Here is a 21,057-nt window from a genome sequence, read left to right as displayed (position 1 = left end):
GCTGATTTCTGACCGATCGGTCGGTTGCACGCTCCCGCGGATCTTTTTCTAAATCTTCTGATCTTATTAGGTGCTGCACCAAAGATCCATTTGATCTGAAGCTGTCAGGAGACCATCATAGATCTGATCAGATGTATCTGAAGTGAATAGAGTGAAAATTTTAGCCCAGGGTCAGATCAGATTCCTGGGAGAGTTAAAGGGAAAACCTGACAGATTTACAGCTTCAGATATGTCTGCGTAGTGGATGGGGGGGCTTTAGAGTAGTAAGCAGATTTCTTAGCACGTTCCACTCCTGTAATTAGAATGATCCTTTATTCCAGTTAAGGTCATGTTCACCTGAACTAATAACGAGCTCCACTTTCTAAAATTAGACTCTTTATACTGCTACTGTAGGTCACAGAGAGGTGGAAAGGCTGATGAACATCATTATACGCTCATTACCATTGTGTGTTCATGATTATAGCTGACTTTTTTACAAAAAAAAAAAAAAAGAATATCTAAGTTTTAAATGTACAATTGTTTTCCATTATCCATATATATTTTATGTTCCATCTAATTTTGAATTACATTTTTGAGAAAAGTAGTTGTGTGTTCTGAACAGACAAAACATGGATTTGAACTGAGGTTACAGTTTGTTGGATGTGTCTGTGGGCCTGATGCACTAAGATTCAAACGTGATAAAATGGAGAGTGATATACAGCCAGCCAATCAGCTCCTACCTGCCATGTCACAGTCTGTGTTTGAAAAATGTCACACAAGAGCTGATTGGTTGGTTGTTTATCACTTTATTATATCACTTTTGAAGCTTAGTGCATCTGGCCCTGTGTCTTTTAGGAAATACCGATGCATAGCAATCTGCAGGTACAATATTTGCATACATTTTAAAGCCTGACTATGCAATGTGTGTAACTAACTAGTGATATTGGTGGCAGGGATCCAGCACAGCACCAGCATCGGCAAAGGGCATACACACTTGCCGATGCTGATGGGGGGGGGGGCCCTGCTGCAGCATGGCCCTAGTTAACGAGGTCCTCCCTCGTCTGTACTGAACAGACGAGAGAGGGGGTTGTTAATGATATGTGGGAGCACACATAGTTAACAATGTTGAGAGTACATACAGTACTAGAAGAGAAACAAAAGTTATACGACTGCAGGGACCCTAAAGGAACTACTGGAGTTATTGGGAGCAGGTAAGTCACCACTGGGTCATTCGGGACAATAGGTCAACATTTTATCAACATCTACATGATAAATATCAACATTTTGATGTTGATATTATCCTATAACTCCCTAAGTCCATCCGACTACATTCACATAAAACGTCATCTTTTCCTTGAAGATGGCCCGTTCTGAGCACCAGGATAGTCCTGCAATTGTCTGTCCTGTCCTGTCAATATGAATGTATACTTAGTACTGGTAAAAGAGAAAGAAAGGTCAGTTACAAATACATAATTATTTTAAGGCAAGTGTAAATAATGCCTATTTGAAGACGCTGTGGGATCTCTCCAATATTTAGCACATGACATATTGATTTCTGCAGAGCACTAAAGAGCAGTGACCTTTTCATCTTCTATCTCATTTGTTAAGTCTCTATCTCATGTCAGTGTTCAGTATGTGCACTGATTAACTCCTGGAGGACGGTGGCCTACAGATACAGAAGATAGAGAAAACTAGGGAGCACACGTAGGTATACTGCAGGGCCAAGGTCAAGTACAGAAAAGGAACAAGGGGTGAGTGTAGGGTTTATAAAGGAGGTTGGGTTGGTTCTAATCTTATCTGTACAGTAATTATATACATATTTTGTATATGTAATTATTTGAGACTTGGCTCTGGCTCCATACAGTACGTATAGAGCAAAAACATGTTTACATATGCAAATGAAAAGTATATAGTGTATAATCGGTGATCAATAACTGTACTGCAATACATGCACTCTGGGGACTCTGCCACTGAGCCATTACGTTGAGTCATGATAATATTCACTTCTTGGCTATTTTCTCAGGGAGAGCAGACTGGTTGGCTCAGGCATGGAACAATGCAGGATGTGGGGTAATAGGAAAAGAGGGCGGGGTGGAGGTGGAAACGCACAAAGGAGGCAGGATGGAGGCGTGGTGACCGTCACGGTATCTAGGCACTGTAACCAGGCATTGCAAAGAAGGCATTGAAAAGCATAGGGTATGGCTACGATGTTGTTGTTCAGCCAGAATCTAATCATCAACCACACAAACCACCAACTTTACTTGCTAAGCGGGTGGGTGGGCAGGGGAGTATCACTCAGTGGCGTAACTTCAAAATTTGCACACACCACTCCCACGCCAGAAAATTTAAGCAACGCTCCCCCTCCCCCCCCCCCCAGTAAAAATACCCCATCCATCAAACTCTGCCTTGCCTTGCCTCTTGCTGCCACAAAATGGCGGCAGCCTACTCTAGCATCTGCTATAAGGGGGCGGACATTTTGTGATGGCCATTTTTCAATAGCAGCAGGAGCCAGGAGGAGAGCTGGGGCCACAGGCCCAGTGCAGATGCTAAAAATCAGTCCCCCGTGCGAACATGCAGGGGACCGATTTAAATTAGAATAACCTCCATAGTGTATGTGTGTGTGTGTGTGTGTGTACTGTATGTGTGTACTGTATGTGTGTGTGTTAAAGCCAGGTTACCTAGCAGCTGATGGCACTATTGGGTATGTCTAAGCCCCGTACACAGGGGGAAATATATTGCTCAGTGTCTCCTTTTCATCAGCGACCAGAGATGGTCGCTGATGAAAGGGAACCTCTGCCGGCAGTGCCGCAGAGGTAATCAGCTGGTCGCAGGAGCAAGCTCCTGCAACCAGCGATAAGAATGGGGCTGAAAACGGGACAATATGGTCGCCAGCGACCATATTCCCAGCGATTTCAGCCCCTATCGCCCCCGTGTGTACACAGCTTTACACTAGTGTGAGGTTGAGATTATGAAGTAATAGAATACAGACCCATTGTGGGTAATGGGCCTTATTCTAGTTCACTATTTCTGACAAAATCCTTATTAGATGGACAAAACCATGTGCACTGCAGGTGGGGTAAATGTTACTTGTGCAGAGAGAATTAGATTTGGGTGGGGTTTTACTTCAAAGTGAGATCTGTATTGCAGTGTAAAAATAAAGCAGCCAGTATTTACCCTGCACAGAAACAAAATAACTCACCCAAATCTTATTCTCTCCGCACATTTTACATTTGCCCCCCTGCAGTGCACATGGTTTTGTCCATCTAAGAAGGATTTTGTCAGAGAGGGCCTTATTCTGGTTGAGTCGGATGGTTCCGACTGCGGACGGCCGGCTGATGGTTGGTGTTTGCGCATGTGCAGAGGCGTATCTGCGCATGTGTGAACACCGTGCACGTCCGAATACGGCGTGAATTCTGTACAGAAAATGATCGGTTGTAGCAATCCGAACAGGGGGTGGAGCGGGGGTCGTCTGAAGGGCTATTTGGGCTCATTACCATATGTGTACGCCCCGCGTTTCATGGGCGTTCCCATGAAAACGCTGGGCGTACGTATGATAATGCGTCCGTGACGCATGTGTGGGGGGGCGGACATATGGCATATACGGATGCCAGCTGCCCGCCCATATCCCTGCTTTTGCACGGAGAAATGCCCGAGTGGTCTGGAGCATTCGGTGCTGCCTGACCACACGGTCCAGCATTCGATGGTTGGCGACCATCGAAAGATGGGGGAGGTTCCCACTGATGGAGGAGGTGTGCACATGAAAAATCCACTCGCGGACCATTCGGTCGGCATCTTACCGCATTCGGACGGTGTAAGCGATCCGTACGGAAGGCGGGGCTAAGAACACTCGGTTCCTGTCCGAAAACACGCATCCGACCGAACCAACCAGAATAAGGCCCAAAGAGTGAACTAGAATAAGACCCAATGTGCTTCCATCTGTGATGTTCTCCTAGGCTGCCCTCATGTCAAACTTCACTTACAGCACTTGTAATAGTGATCAGCCGAACACCAATTAGTTCATGGATTCACCTGGTTGTATTAATGGGTTTGTTTTATCGACCCTTGATTACAGCTGAATTGCAGTTTTAGTGTTGTATTGTATATTAATTTGTATAATTACTATGTCTCGTCAACTATATGATAAAAAATAAAACGGAGTATAAATTGGTCATTATAAAATAACTATATTTATAAACCTTGCAAGTGTTTGGAACATAAGGCAGCTCCCGAAGATAGGACCTTTGTTGGGAATGCCTGCAGTGTCTATGGACTGTGTTGCCCATACATGGACATTCTTCTATTCAATCTTATGGTTTTACTAACTATAGACTTGCTAATGATTAACATAGTTATGTGAAATGGTGATGCTGCCACAGTAAGGCAAATACTTCAAAGTGCTACTTGCTGGCCACAAATAGAAACACATTCCAATTGTATCAATGAAAATCTTGATTCTCTCGTCAATACCCAAGTCCCCCATGGTGCTTCCAGACCTCTCCTATACCCTCCATATACCCCTGTATCTGTGAATAGTCACTACGCTCAGTGTTGCAGGATGTCTGAGCTCTTGCTGCCGTTTGAAGATAACAACATTTTTATTTGGAACACAAAATATCAATTACAGTGTTAGCTAGACGTTGCCACCTGTTACCATGGCAGCGTAAATGTCAGCTGATTTACACTCAACTTTTCTAATCAAATTGTAAATGCCCTTTGTTTATGTTGACATTTACATACAGTGTTAAGTACTGTGAATATGATTGCACCAGGGCTGTTACCAATCTAATACAACGGACGGGTACAAAACCATTTATTGTAAGCAGTGCTGTACGTGTTGGTAGCTTCCCAAAATCTTTAGATTGTGATTTATCAACGGGCCCCTGTGTATTATTTTTTCGTCATCTGTAAACGCAAGATTCTGTCTGTCGGCGTTTGTGATCTCCCAGAGTGTGAATGACTCTGGAACTGACAAATTGTTATCAGCCTCTGGGCTGCACGGATGGTGTAACGGTCAGCATTACTGCCTCCCAGCTCTGAGGTAATGGCTTTGATTCCCACCATGGCCCTAACTGTGCGGAGTGTGTATATGTGTCTCATGCTTGCGTGGGTGTCCTCCGGGTACTCCAGTTTCCGGCCACATTAATATACTGGTAGGTTAATTGGCTCCCAACACATTGGGGCAGATGTATTAAGCCTTAACAAGAGATAAATGCAAGTGTGATAAGGAGAGATAAATGTCCAGCCAATCGCCTGCTAACTGCCATGATACAGGCTGTGTTTGACAAAAGTTCATAAGGAGCTGATTGGCTGGACATTTATCTCTCCTTATCACCCTGGCATTTATCTCTTGTTAAGGCTTAATACATCTGCCCCATTAACCCTAGAATGTCGGTGTGCTCATGTGGTAGGGAATATAGATTGTAAGCTCCATTGGGGCAGAGACAGATGTAAATGTTCAAATATTCTCTGTAAAGCGCTGCAGAATATGTGTTTGCTATATAAATAATAATAAATAGTATCTTGTACCTGTAAAGAAAAACTCTGGAGGTCCCGCTGTTTGTGCACTTGGCTCCTCCCCAGCAGGCCCTGGGCCAGGGCAAACCACTAATAATGTGTTGAAGAGTGAACCAAAATATTTTATATTGGTTTTGGTAAAAACAAAACAAAATAATGAAATAGACCCAAAACCAAAACATGGCGATCCCCGCACATCTCTGTTTTAGGCAGGCAGATCAAGTTTAATAAAATAAGAATTCGTACTTCTCCCTGGTGCAGCACACATAACAGATGTATGCTTTAAAAGAGGTTAGGTTGGTTGCATAACCACAGCTTAGATGAAACCCTATGAGGGTTTTATGTGGTCTCCAGCAGGGGACAGCACAGGACTGGCGAACTTCATCACTCTGTGAACTTTTGTAATGTTGTGACAGAACCCAGACCCCTGCCCTCTGTGAGCCAACCTGATCAGTAAATGTGGAACTGGGAGACAGAGAGGAATAGACACACAAGATTATTTACATACACGAGAGAGTGTGAATGCAAATATTTTGTGACATCGCTGGCTTTTGCGGAAGTCATACCCTCCAACATGACCCATTCCATTAGGTAAAAAATGCTCTGCTCCTGGATTTTCCTGTTACTGCATGATTGCAGTCACCTGTATTGAACTAGTTAATTGATGAGAAAGGAGTTTCAACACAGCTGAATGCAATTATACAGTAAGAGGTAAGTCCAGGAGCAGAGCATTTTACCTAATGGAGTGGGTCATGTTGGAGGGTATGGAAAGTGGTTTTGCTGCCTCTGATGGTAAATCCGGAATTTATTGTTGTACTTGTTGTTGTACTTAAGTAAGATTTCTGTGTTGGAGTACACAATTAGGACAACATTAGGGTGCATGGCTCCTTGTTTTTTTTTTCCACAATAGAATGATTGTGATTTTTTCCAATGAATATTTGGTACCTTTTTAGTTGTATTTTTAAGTAATTTAGAAGATACACTTAGAATATTGTTATATACTGTAAGCTTTCAAACATTTTCAAGTGAAATAACATTTTTGGTAGAATTATGAGGACACGGTACGGTTTCAGTTTTGGTATGCAGCACAAACATTTGGAACTCAACCATTATGTTTCTGGAAGATAGCGAGATCAAATTGGGAATGTTCCAGCACCAGTGTCCAAACAAGGATTCAATAATGGGCCTGGCAGATGGAGGTCCCACTATGGGCCATGGCCATGCACTACAGCCAGCCACTCGTCGTAACAAATAAAAGACGATGTGGCTGAAGGAGAAAATATGGGGCCCCTCTGATTTCTTACACAGTTTGGCAGCGGGCGGCATGCATCCTTCACCTGGTGGTCATGGCCTTTAAGCTCTTTAGCATGGCTATTAAACATAGCAGCACGGATGGTGTAATGGTTAGCATTACTGCACCTGGGGTTTCATAAGCAGCAGGGAGCCCCGATGACCAGCACAGTTTTCCCTGGACCCTGAGTACTGTAGGTAGACATGAATTGTTTTAATTTAATTTGATTTGCTTACACTGTAATCAGCATTTGTGTGCATCGGACACCCATAGCTAATTACAGTGGCCCTGTTTTTGCACTGCTCTGTCTGCCTAGGGGCAGAGAAAGCTTACATTTTTGTTTTACTAAATTCAGGCAGATCACATTTCCCTTTATAATTAGGGGAAATGCGATCTGGTTATTTAAAAAAAATGCAAATGAAAGGATTTGGAGCAGTTTTTCAGGAAAACTGATCCAAAAGCCCTTTAATACATTCAAGTGATACTAAAACAATTTGAAAGCAACCTTTTCACACTATTTTAGTACAAATAATGTTTTAATAATGTAATCGACCCCTTAGACATATAGCATCCCTGAATTTTAGAGGATTTCCCATGGACACCTTGGTGTTTAAATGGAATGTCACACCTTTTAAAAACAACCAGTGTATTATGGGAATATAGAGATGACCACAGCTGTTGTTTGATATTACAGATGGTTCATTACTAGAACAGAACAATACTGAGAACGGTGTAAGCCTCAGGCAAATAGAATTGTTGTTTATGTCATTAGAACATACAGTAATTATGGTGGCTCTTTTGTAATGTGCTGTTTGTTGTGTGAACAAACATATATTCATGAAAATACAAGGTTTGTCTGGTCTTGTTTAGTAGAGTATAATTCCTGTTTCTTTCTTCATCAAAGGCAATATTGGAACTCCTTTGTTTCCTCCTGATACATGTAACTGAGTCATGTTTTGTGAGTTTATTCCTTGTCATGGATGTATTATATGTGATAGGGAATCCTGCACGTCAGCACTACCGTTCCCCCGACCAGATGTGCTGATCTTCAGACAGCGATGATTGGAGATTTGGGATACTTAGCATGTTAAAAAGTCCTGATTCCGCCATCCCTGCCGGGAAAACGGAATTGGGATTTATATGCATGTTAAATATTCATGCATATTGGATTGGACACGATTCATCCAATTCACTTTAGTAGTCTCCAAAACAATTTGGTTGAGTGTGCAAGTATGCCGTAAAGCTTGTGAATATAGGCGTCTATATACTTACCAGCGCTTAGATAGATAGGTTGTCGGGTCAGCCTGGTGTGTACCAACCCAGCTTTAGGAGCTGATTCAAACATAGCCTCTAACATGGCAGTTAGGCGGGCACTTCTCTCTTCAATTTGTCTCCCTACTATTCTTAGGGCATAAACCCCCCCCCCCCCCAAAAAAAAAGGCTAAAGGGCAAATTTACTATGCCATGAAGTGAGATAAAGTACCAGCCAATCAGCTTCAAGCTGTCATGTTATAGGTTGTGTTTGAAAAATGTCAGCTAAGAGCTGGTTGGCTGATACTTTATCTGGCTCCACGTTATTAATTTCCAAAGCCTAGTACATTTCACCTTAAATGATAAACTCGCACAACATGGAGTTTAACAGGAAAATGGTTCTGACTATTGCTGCTGGATGTAAATGTATACAAGGAGTCACTTAGACAGGAGACGATAAATGCTCGGAGAGTGGTACATTTAATCGATTTTTCAGTACTCTGTGAGTGCTAAGTTAACTGCCGATCTCTTTGGGCGAAGCTCCAAAAATTGGAAGGAATAAAAAATTCTGAATTAAATTAATTTGCTGAGCAAAGAATACTCTGCCATTCATGAATTGGAATTTGTTTGAATTTCAGACTTGAGCGAGAAATTGATGATCTTGAAAAACAGGAAACCCAGCTCTCTGCCAAAGAGGTGCGTGTCCTACAGAGACTGAAGTCTGTAGAGAGAACTACGGAAGACATCATCAAGGTATGTAAAATATGGCAATATGTACAGTAATAAGGAAATTGTGTTGATGCAGCATACAGTACAGTACTTTTAGGTATAAGCATTAAATAATAACTACATTTACAGCAAACAATATTAGTGAATGAACTATCATATTCCAGTACAACCTCGAATACACTGGCTGACCCGTATCGAGGATGAAATTGATTGTTGACGATATTAAGTATGCCCATTGCACCTTTTTAAAAAAAAAAAACATATTACTCAGAAGGGCACATGTACATGATCTGTTTAAAAAAAATTGTGTAGTGTATATGAGGCTTAAATCTTCTATGCAAATACATTAGTAATAGTTAGATTTCAAAGTTGTTTTCTCAGATTTTTGTTGTTAGATTGATCCCTGATTGATTTTACATAGGGGAGATAATTCTGGTTGGTACTAATCATTGCCAATTTGCAACGCTGAGCGATGGTAATGGACTGCGCTTATTTGCATGTGCAGGTCATCTGTGTGAACAAACGCGGCAACTTGCATAGTCGCCGGCACGGTCGCATGGAGCTGTGTGGGCGGGGGGTTTGGGGCGACGGACGTGGGTCATGCCCATGGGGGAACGGCCAATGTTACTGCTCAACTTACTGCTCAGTGGATGAAACCATTTCCTGCGTCCAAATACTTTTAATCCTATCAAAGAACATCAAAGGGACTTTGGGAGTGTGGGTAGGTCTGTGTGGTGTCATGACTCATGATTTCACGCGGTAGTCACAAAATGCTCCTCTGGGAATATTTTGGATGGCCAGGATATCTTTAGGGGGCCCCTTGCATGTATACCCGGCATCCAGACTGCCGGGTATACATCCAAACCTAGCAACCAAGGTATTGTGTATTGTATCTGTACAAACATGAGGAAAAATATTATTTGTTGTACAAACATGAGGAAAAATATTATTTGTTGTAAATATTATTTGTTGTATTATTTATATATGAAGAATAGATAACACAAAAAAAATTCCTGATAAGTGCGATTATTGTATGCGTTTTGAAATGGCATTCAATTGAAATTGCATAGCAAAATCGCATAGTATGGCATAGAACTGAAGTTCAAATTGTACAGCACCATTGTGTAGTTCAAATCACACCTACAACACATCGCACCGTGTATGGGCACCTATACAGTTAAAATACTGTAACATGTTATAGCTGTGCTTTTAGAAAAGAAGTTGGTTCTAAATAAAATAGTACATCACCATACCCTAATCTCCTCATGTTTGTGCTTGCAGGAAGCCGCAGTTAGATATGAAGTTCGAGAAGGTACAGTATTTGATCCTTATTACTCAAGATGGGCTATTTAATATGTATAAGATACAGATGTAACCGAAAGAGATTCTCCAAACTGCAGAGTACTGTAAATGTGATCAGATGCAAGAATGAGAATAGTGCTACTGCCGCTGGTCATATACAACACCATTCTCATCTCTTACACAAATGAAGACATATACATGGATTAGTGTGATATATATTATAGAACACCATCATTGTCAATGTATCCATTAATAAATCGTACAGAAAAGTATTTGTTGGTTGCAGCAATACAATGTGCATTTTGTTAATTCCATACATTACGCTGCACCAAATCCTAATGCCTGATCCAGCTGTCACATCCTCGGCTTATGTGTAGTTTCTTTTACAGAACCAGTACGAGACATTTATGCTGGCATACCTGATTTACCACCGTCCTATAAACCAGCATTTATTAGGAGAATGGAGAGCGCTTTATCTGAGAATGGGGAGGAGCCAAGAAAAGGTAAAATGCACCTTAGAGAGCTGATAATATTCATCCAGTGTTACGGGCAAGAATAAGGATTTTGACTATATATTCAAAACCGAATCGAAATCAAATAGACATTGAATGGTTTTCAGCCTCATTCGATACCGATTCTATCTCAATGCGTGCTCCTGTTTAGTGTAAATCAAACTTTACAAAAGATAGTACAGATCTGTACTATATAATCCATATCAAATACGTTTTGCTTGCCATTCAATTAGATCCCAATTGAATCAGAATCGAATCGCAAGCAAAATTGCACCGTGTGTACACAGCATGTATACGGCATGCGTACAGAGCCATGTAACTATATAAATAACAGTGTCAGGATAAAGCCAGGACCAGTTAGAGCACTGCTGAAGGTGAACTTCCCCAAATAGTTGAAGGTCATGATGTGCTACTATGTAATGGGACACTAGTTGGGATATGGGGATATTTTATAATTTAATATTAGCTGGAATTTCTCATTAAAGTGAGAAGACATACTAACAGGATGACGATCGCTTATGTATGGTTCAGAGCTCTATATTATATTGTATTGTGCATGCACATAGTGCTAGAAAGGTATTCTATTTTATTAATTTCTGAACAGTTCTGTATATAGTTCAAACATAATACATAGTGCTTTACAGGGAATAGTGAAGCTCACACTCTTTATTCTCAACCACGTGTAAAGACTCTACATACACTATAAATAAAGTATAGTTAAATAGAAGCCACCTCATACCCACGATAACCTTGCTAACCACTTTATTAAATATCCCCCCCCCCCCAGAGACAAGTTGCATAACTGCTGTAGTTAGTTATTCTGTCTTACATACAGACATGAGCACCACATGCTTCCCCTCATGCTGGCCACACTTCATACCTACTTTCTTCCCACCATCCAACTAGTTGGTTGGTTGGACTGAAAATCTGGTACTGTATGGGGGCAAATGCCAATAAGCAATTTGCTCACAAACTCAGGAGAATGGACAAAAACATTCAGTGAAATTGTTTATATCAAATAGGTCCAGTTACAGTACATTGTTTGAGTGACAGTTGTTGTCCATTTTATGATTTTGGAAACAAATTACTTCATTACAAATTACTTAATCACAAATTACATTTGCTCCTATCCAGTACCAGGTTTTTATTCTATTATTATACTAGTTGGATGGTTGGAGGAAAGTTGGTCTGATGTGTGGCCAGCATTACACCTACACCTACAGAGGGCTAGATGTAAAAAGCCTTAGCTTACATAGCCTACCATCAGAGGTGGTAGAGGCTAAGACAGTAGAACAATTTAAACATGCTTGGGATAGGCATATGAATATCCTTACAAATAAATAAGAATTAAAAAGGGTTGAGATTACCTGAAGGGTAAAAAAAAGGGGCAGACTAGATGGGCCAAATGGTTCTTATCTGCCGTCAAATTCTATGTTTCAAATTCTATGTAAGCCTTGAAAAGCGATAAAATTGAGAGTAATAAACCACCAACCAATCAGCTCCTACCTGTCGTTTTTTAAACACAGCCTGTGACATGGCAGGTAGGAGCTGATTGGTTGGTGGTTTATCACTCTTCATTTTCTCACTTTTCAAGCTTAGTACATCTGTCCCAGAGTGAGGTACTTTACTAATCAATGACATGGTAAATGGCAGGAATGTACTGGCAAAGAACAGGATCATTTTTAAATATAGTTTAGAACACATTATCTATGATGCTCCATATTCAGAGTTTCATATTTAGAAAGAAGCTGATCTTTCAGAAGTTTCTCAACCTGTACATTGTTTAATACAATGGTTCTCAAACTCTAGGTCCCAACCTTCTCATCATGGGGTTTGCAACTCCATGCTGCTGACCATCAGGCTGATTACTTTTGTAATCTCAGTCAGTGATTCAAGGAGTCTGAATAATCTGTTGAATTGTCTGTTATTTTAGACTCCTCACATAATTTTGTGCCTCCACAGTGCTGCCATGTATGTGCTGTCTGCTGCCTACACATGTGATGTGATGACCTTCTGCAGTAACTTGCCGGGGTCCTGTAATTAATTTTATTGTATGATGGGGTCCCATAAAAATAGTTTGGTTTAATACAGCCAATCATTAAGCATTTCCTCAAAAGTTGAGGTTTATTATTTTGCACACAGTGTATTATAATATCAGTCTTTTAGGATACCAGCATGTTATATCCATAATTCATACATCCTGATCTGCCCAAAACACTTACATTAAATTATTTGTCTTAAACAAATGTAACAATGCATTTATGTACAAGTGACCATTTGCCTCTGTTTGTATAGCGTTATTTGCCATGGAAATCAAAGTTGAGAAAGATAGCAAGACTGGGAAAAACACAGTGCTATCATCAATTCCATTGCCCTCAAATGAGTTTAAAGACACAGGAGTGAAAGTATATGATGATGGAAGGAAGTCCGTGTACGCTGTAAACTCTGAAGGAAAAGTGGCAAAAAATGGAGTAGATAGCCTTGCTCCTGTGGAAGTGGAAGATCTTCTGAGGAAAGCCACTGAAAAAAACACATTGTCCCCTGCAGAGTATCATGAACCTGTATATTCATATGAATTCAACAGTTCTGCCAATCACAAAGGTCAGGTCTCACCGAGATTAAATGGCCAACACTCTCCTGTCATCACGGATTATCGAAATGGTCAAAGTCCTGTAGTACCAGAAGATATACCACCAGTCAATGAGTCCAGACCAAAGGAGCCAGTATTTTCTCAGCCAAAAGTCATCACACAAAATAAGCAAGCAATCAACGTGGAACCTCATCTGATGGAAGATCACAGCGCTGTGTTTATGAACACCAATACATACCCTCCAACTGCTGTAGAAGACGATATGCACTACAACATTGTCCATGCCACACCTTGTTACGTAGATGACTCGGAACCAGTTACTATGATTTTCATGGGCTACAAGAATGCAGATGAAAATGACAGCAAACCACTAACCGACTATGAAGGAGTCATTCGCGCTGAATTGGTTGTCATTGACGATGATGATGATTATGTCAAGGAAGAGGATAAACCAGTGAAAGGACTGATTTACCCACCAGAAATTCAATCACAGCACATTTCTAATGCCTCTATACCAAATAGTGTACAGAAACTACCAAAACACAACATAGCACTGCAGGGTGCTCACACGTATAAGAACTCAATATCTTTACAAGAACAAGAAGCAAGCCTTGGACCTAATAATTATCCCCCTGTATACAAACCGATCATAGATGATGGCACTGAGGACCCATCGCTAACAGGTAAGAATGGTGTGACAAAGGGCCAGTGTTGTCCCTTAATTACTGTATATGGTGGTGCTGCCACTTTCCATTGTCCCTGGGTCAGGAAATGACTAAATTCCCCATTCCCCTACATTTATACTACTTTATGGGAGCAATTCAGTTCTAAGTGGTGGTCCACAAAGGCTCCAAAATGCTTGGACGAAGGAAATACATGGCAGTAACTGCCCTATTTTTCCCTTACACTACATAAAGATAAAACACATGGGTTTGAGTTGAGAGCAAAGCAAAACAAAGCCAATCATTTTTACAGCATGATGCACTGCACGTAGGGCAGATGTAAAATGTGCGGAGAGATTTGGGTGGGGTGTGTCCAAATTCAAATCTTAATTGCAGCGTAAAGATAAAGCTGTCCAGCATTTGTGGGCTGCATGCAAATGAAGCAAGTATTTATCCTACTTGCAACATCATATCTCTCAACTGTCCCACTTTTCAGGGACTGTCCAACCATTTTTATCCCACCCCCCAGGACCTGCAACTGAGCCAAGGAGTCATCCACATTTTTCAGGTGTAAGCTTTCGTTGCATGTCTGATTTTCCTATTTATGAAACCAAAATCTTAAGAGTTATGCAACTTGTTCCAAATACAAAGAGACTTGCTGCTTTTGCTTTGCTCCCAAACCAGAATCATTTCTGAACATTGTGATGTCACATGACTTAGGATTTAATTCCCCTGCCAATGGTTATATATAAAATGCAATGCTATTTTTGCCAGGTGCGCAAGCTGCATTTCTGGGGTTGGTTCAGCTTGAAGCAAAGCAAAAAAGAAAAAACAATTATTAGCTATATTGCAATGCAGGTGGGGCAGAATAAAAATGTGTAAAGAGATTTGTTACGTTATCCAGCATTTATGGACTACCTGCAAAATTAGTATGTATTTACCTTGCATGCAAATAAAACATGTATTTGCATAACAAAGAGGATAATACACCATGGTGTAGCTACCATGGGTGCAGGGAGTGTGGCTGATGTGGGGCCCAGTGCTGAGAGGGGTCCACTTTTCCTATCAAAGTAACATGTATTTAAAAAATTCAATGGGGGTACATAGGGGACCTTACAAACTTTTGGGCCTACAATATATCTAATAACCCTCCTGGATCTGCCCATACAATTAACTGAGGGACATTATAATGTTACATAATATGGGATGAAACACTTTAATGTGACATAAGATGAGATGTACTACGTTTTAGAGAATGATAAAGTGGAGAGAGATAAAGTAGCAGTCAATCAGCTTTTAGCTGCCTTATTACAGGCTGCGTTTGAGAAATGACAGAAGCTGATTAGTTGGTAATGTATCTTTCTCCACTTTACTTTGTGGAGGGTAATAACAGCTACTTACTGTATCGGATCTCTCTCTGCATCCCCCACAGCTACAGTAACATGTCCTTCTGCGTATAAACCCAAAAGTCCAGGGATTGGCATTCATCGCAAAGGGCAGCTCTTCTCAGAAGAGCTGCCCTTTTCTATACCAATCGCATATATTAGTACAAATGCGGCTGGTATTGGTGGGATATACTGCACAAGGTTGGAACATTCTGCCCTTTATAACATAATGTGAATTGGGGATACAGTGTTGCATATTGTGTACTTGCATCGTAACACTGTACTGAGCCTTGGACAGTAATCAACTGGAGAGAGCGAAAGTACAAACCATTCAACGTTTTTCAAATACAACTTGTTTTAGATCTCATAGGACCATAGGCAAGATACCAGTTTGGGGCCCTCCTGCTTCTAACATTCTCGAGCTGTAGGTCCATGAGATCCTGTTTGTAGGCTTACTACCAGTGTCACATTTACAGTAACCTAACTGCCCACTTACTGTACAATGGATGAAACCATATTTTGAGTCCAAACATTTTTTATCCTATCAAAGGGACTGTGGGCAGGTATATGTGATGTCATGATCAGGGCCAGATTAAGCCTTCGGGAGGGGGGGGGGGGCATTATAGACAGGGGGTCCCCCTCCCACTTGTCATTACTGGCCGCAAACTGCACAAGAGAATATTACACTGTCAAAACACAGAGTAAAGGCAGTATAAACTTGGTCAATGGATAACTGCATGGGGGTATTAATATGAAAATATACCGCATTATACTGTACCTTACTCTGTAGGAACCCTGGGAGGCTCAGTGCTGCCTCTGATTAAAAACCCTCCCATGATGAGGCCGCTGCTGCTGGTTAAAGCCTCTCAGCCTCTGACCTCTTATGCAAAGTCTCATGGGACTTAGTCAACTTCCAGTAATGCACTGCACACTTGTGCAGTCAGTGTGCCTTGGCTCCCGATGCTCAGCACCGTTAATCATTATCACATTGACGGATAGGTGAAGCTGCAGCACTACCCCACTCCCATGCACAAAAAAAATAATACATGCCAACCAACCACAGGGGGCCCCTAGATAGAGGGGGTCCAGGGGTACTGGCCCCCTGAGGGCCCCCCTTAATCCAGCCCTGGTCATGATATCATGTGGAATGTTCTGGACAGCCAGAATATCTTTATGGGGCCTTTTGAGACCTGCTGGGCCCTAGGCACCAATCTGACATACTGTAATATTAACCATAGCACAGCTAAACTAGGGCACTATTATGTGGAATAACATTAACAACATCCGGGGCGAGGTGTCTCTCTAGAAACATTTTAAACTCTTCAGATGCTTAAATACAGTAAGACAAATGTTATAGGGTGTGAATATCAGAAAGTGAGAGATTTTGTGAGGTTTCCCATTTTATTTTTAAAGCGGCAATAATTGATATGGCAAGATTAACCTGAGGTTTTTTTTTCCCCAGTGTAAATGATTGCCGATTTAAAAAAGGGAAATACTTCACTTCCTGATTTTCACGCACTACAGTTGTCCCAGAATGTTTAATAGTACTAAAACAGTTTTTTTTTGGTACTCTTTACCTAGCACGGCGCCCACGATTTTGATCGTGGGCATCGCAGGTAAAAAAATCGCGGCCATTGAATGCACTAAAAATCGGGTGCGACGCGATGCCCGCGATTTCCCATAGGGAACAATGTTAAATTTCTCAATTGACCCGATTTTACTGTTCAATGCCTCAATTGACACGATTTTTCCATAGGAAACAATGTTAAATGGCCCACAGAGGCCAAATACCCACCCTGAAGTGTGAAATGGCCCCCACAAGATCAACGTGAAACCGAAGAGTGGCGAGCGGCGGCGGTACGCGTCCTACGACCTTTTCATACCCCCACTATCCACGTCGGTGTGGAGTTGAGAATAGAATAGTGTGGCGAGCGTAGCGAGCCACCGAGCCCGAAGCGTGGCGAGCGGACGCGGATACCTTCACAGGTAAACGCGTCCCTTCGCGGGCTTTACAGGTATCCGCTGCGCTCGCCACGCTTCGGGCTCGGTGGCTCGCTGCGCTCGCCACACTATTCTATTCTCAACTCCACGCCGACGTGGATAGTGGGGGTATGAAAAGGTCATAGGACGCGTACCGCCGCCGCTCGCCATGCTTCGGGTTCACGTTGATCTTGTGGGGGCCATTTCACACTTCAGGGTGGGTATTTGGCCTCTGTGGGCCATTTAACATTGTTTCCTATGGAAAAATCGTGTCAATTGAGGCATTGAACAGTAAAATCGGGTCAATTGAGAAATTTAACATTGTTCCCTATGGGAAATCGCGGCCATCGCGTCGCACCCGATTTTTTAGTGCATTCAATGCCCGCGATGACCACGATGGGCGCCGTGCTAGGTAAAGAGTACCTTTTTTTTTTCTCAAGGGGCCAAATGCACTAAGCTTCAAAAGTGATAAAATGGAGAGTAATACACAGCCAGCCAATCAGCTGCTGCCTGCCATGTCACAGACTGTGTTTGAAAAATGTCAGGAAGGAGATGATTGGCTGGCTGTTTATCACTCTCCATTTTATCACTGTTGAAGCTTAGTGCATGTGGCCCAAGAAGTCTAATCGATGTCCGCTTTCTATTTCAAAACTAATCAAAAAATTAAGTTGGTGCCGGTAAATTTTCTGTTATTTTTTTGGGGGACAAAATAAATCGAAACAAAATTCTTTATACTGTTCTCTTGTCTATTCACAGCATTAAGGATTAGAATGGCCAAGTTGGGGAAAAAAGTGATATAAGACTCATAACCATTTGGAAACTGTCAGCCATAGAGGAAGAACTCCGGATGATCTGTGTATACTTCTTTTACGTGGAGGTTTTTTTTGTTCAGCTCAAGGCATCTCATGGTACTCCAGCTGGGACTATTTTTTGGACTATACAGTAGCTGGAGGGTCACTAATGCCTGTCTCCTGCCCTATTGCTATGTGGCTAAAGCTATGCAAGTTAAAGTATTTTGTTATTGGAAGCATATTATCATTTAGCTTTGGAATGTGATGCAATATGTACTGTACTTAGCAACCGCCATATTTGGCATTGACAGTTGTTGTTGCATTTATTCTGTTGTCATGATACCGAAGCAGTTTCAGGCAAGATCTGTCTTGACTTCCCAAGCATTTACGAGCTTGATTTTTTTTTATTTTTTATTATTATTACATTATGAAATATCTGCGTCATAATGACACCAACCAAATGCAGTTAGTTATGTAATTGGTGAATTGTTCTTTTTCAAGGTCTGCTCACTGTGCAGGGAGCAGGTGAGTGCTGCCCTACTTTCCTGATTGGTGCGTCTGTGATGAAAGAATGTTTCCTCAGTAGAGCAATTTTTACTGCAGCTGTGTATAAATACTGACAAAGGTATTTGTCATTCCACGGATATAATCATTCTTTATAAACTTCTGCATCTTTTACTAAAACATACTTTTAATAAAGTTTTCTATAATATATTCCCAGAGTCTCCTTCCTATCTCTTAGGTTCAGGACCAGATTGGTGGGACACCACATAGGCCCAATCGTAAGGAAAAGGAGTATAGCGTTGTCTCATTTTGCATGTCATTATTTTGTATATGTTATATTTAACTCTTCACAATGATATTTATATTAGGCAGAGTTAAAATTTACTTAATTTATGTTGCTATATAGGCTTGGACCATGACCGTTATAGTCCTATAGCAAGATCATAGCAAAGCAAAGCACTGAGGCTTCAACACACCCATATATAGGAACCAATTAAAAATAACTTGCTGTTGTGATTCCATGCCCTCTTTGACATGCTTTCATATGGTAATTGGCTGTCAGACCTCTTATTGGTGGATAGTTCTCTACCCAATCAGAAGACTGGGAGACAGGCTGAGAATGCTACCCAGCTGCTCTGATTGTAACAACACTCACAACTGCTATAAGGATCCTAGATGTGTGGGGCCCTGAGCAGCTGCCCAATGTGCCGTTTACTCTATGTGGCCCTGAACAAATGGGTGAGCAGAGAAAAAGGGGGAACTACAGTCGGTTAGCAGAAGATATAAATGTGGGTCTACTAATAGAACATCTGCACACAATCTATTTTAATTGCTTTGTAAGTTTATTTTTATTTCTTTTTAGAATTATTTATGGGTTTTAAGAAACACACCAGGTACGGACTTCAAAAAAAGACAAATCTAGACATAATTTTATACCTACTGTACCTATAAATCTTCAATGGAACTAATTCATGTTTGTAAGTAAATAATAGTGGGATTGTGTAGGCAACGGAGATGCTCATGTTAGCAAGTGATACTGCCGCCCAGAAATGGAAAGATACGCCAAATGGAGCAATTGCAAACTATTATGCAATTGCATACGCAGCATAAGCACAAAAACAAACATGGAGGTTGAGCAGACTTGACACTGCAGTCGTGATGCAGGTGCGGATGGCAGATAAATGCCCGGACACGGCTGCTTTTTTCCAACATCACCTGATTACGGTAATTTCCTATCAATCTCTTCTCCATGAACACCTAATTGCAAGAGAGATCACAGCTGCACCTTGACGCATATGCATTGTGTGAAGGTGATGATGCTGCTGCCTGATGAAGGGCTAGAATAAAGGCCCGAAAGCTTGCAAAAACTCAAAGCTCTGAGTATTACTTTCTACAAGTCCGTGGGTGCTCGCTTATGGAGGTCATATGTATCTATCTAACTATATATTTCTCTAGCATCCAAAATAGAGCAGATAAGGAATGCTATATCAGATTATGGGACCGGGTGTTTCCCTGGGACAGCAGGCGGGTCAATGTCTGCTCTGGGCGGGTGGCTGACATCATGTTATGTTAGTGCCCACCCCCTTTTTTTGGCGATCTGCAGTGGAAATATAAGTTTCTTTAGACTGACTTTTATTACCGAAGGGGAGAGAAATCATTCAGCAACAATCAAATTAATTCTTTCCCCTTTGGCTGCATGCGAGGGGATGACCTGTTCGCTAGGCTGCGAGTACACGCAGCCTAATAAACAGGTCTGAATCAGGCCCATAGTCTCAAATTGGCATCAACCTATATTGGTATGTGTTGTTTCCCTGTATATAGCCAGCCATCTATACTAGCGCCCACTGCCTGTACACAGTTGTATTGAGCAAACAATGAACATCAATTAACATGTAACCGAGGAAATAGTGAGTCATAAAATGTGGGTGTTGGGAGCGGTAGCATGAAGTTTCACTATATTTTTCCATCCGTTTATTTCCTTATGAGACTTTTGTAAGATTATTTTTGCTAGTGACTGATATTAATGTGTAAAATACAAATGCTTCTAGCAGTGCTGAGTTCCATTCTATCATTCGTTTTTTTGTACAATACCAGAATTACACAGGTCTGGTCCTGACTAGCACAAGTTATGTCAATTGCATTATTATACTCTGGTTATAAACTATTAAATGGTTATTATACTATATAAGAAATTTGTGCCTTATTTTGTCTTAAGAATGTATTTTTCTGGCCTACTTTTATTTATTTGTGATGTCCATATAATTCTCCAGTAATGCAAAGAAAATAAATGCTTAAAGACAAGTGGTTGTTGTGTATTTATAGTTACTATCACAGTGATTGTACACAAATTCACATATTTACCGTGTTTATCCTACTAGTGTTCTACTACAGGTACTAGTGTTATACTTTCTCACTCTCTACAATCAGTTATACCCTAGTGTTCTACTACTAGTGTTACACTTTCTCACTCTGTACAATCAGTTATAAAGTATAACACTAGTAGTAGAACACTAGGGTATAACTGATTGTACAGAGTGAGAAAGTAGGTACTTATGTAATATCTGGGC

At 41.2% G+C, this 21,057-nt stretch overlaps 1 protein-coding gene across 1 annotated transcript in view; it reads left to right on the top strand.

The window, feature by feature from the left end:
• The window catches only part of PALMD (palmdelphin), a 58,012-nt gene extending 37,237 nt beyond the window's left edge, over positions 1 to 20,775 (top strand). The window contains exons 4-8 of the mRNA XM_083157050.1: positions 8,674 to 8,788; positions 10,046 to 10,076; positions 10,456 to 10,569; positions 12,874 to 13,851; positions 17,952 to 20,775. Coding sequence (XP_083013176.1) covers positions 8,674 to 8,788; positions 10,046 to 10,076; positions 10,456 to 10,569; positions 12,874 to 13,851; positions 17,952 to 17,995 — 1,282 coding nt within the window. The 3' untranslated portion in view covers positions 17,996 to 20,775. The remainder of the gene's footprint in view (positions 1 to 8,673; positions 8,789 to 10,045; positions 10,077 to 10,455; positions 10,570 to 12,873; positions 13,852 to 17,951) is intronic.
• Positions 20,776 to 21,057: the final 282 nt, after the last annotated feature.

This window comes from Crinia signifera, chromosome 8 (assembly GCF_055691185.1).
Source record: "Crinia signifera chromosome 8, ASM5569118v1, whole genome shotgun sequence".
NCBI lineage: Eukaryota > Metazoa > Chordata > Amphibia > Anura > Myobatrachidae > Crinia > Crinia signifera.
Note: the sequence above shows the minus strand (reverse complement) of the source record. Positions and strands in the feature narration are given on the sequence as shown.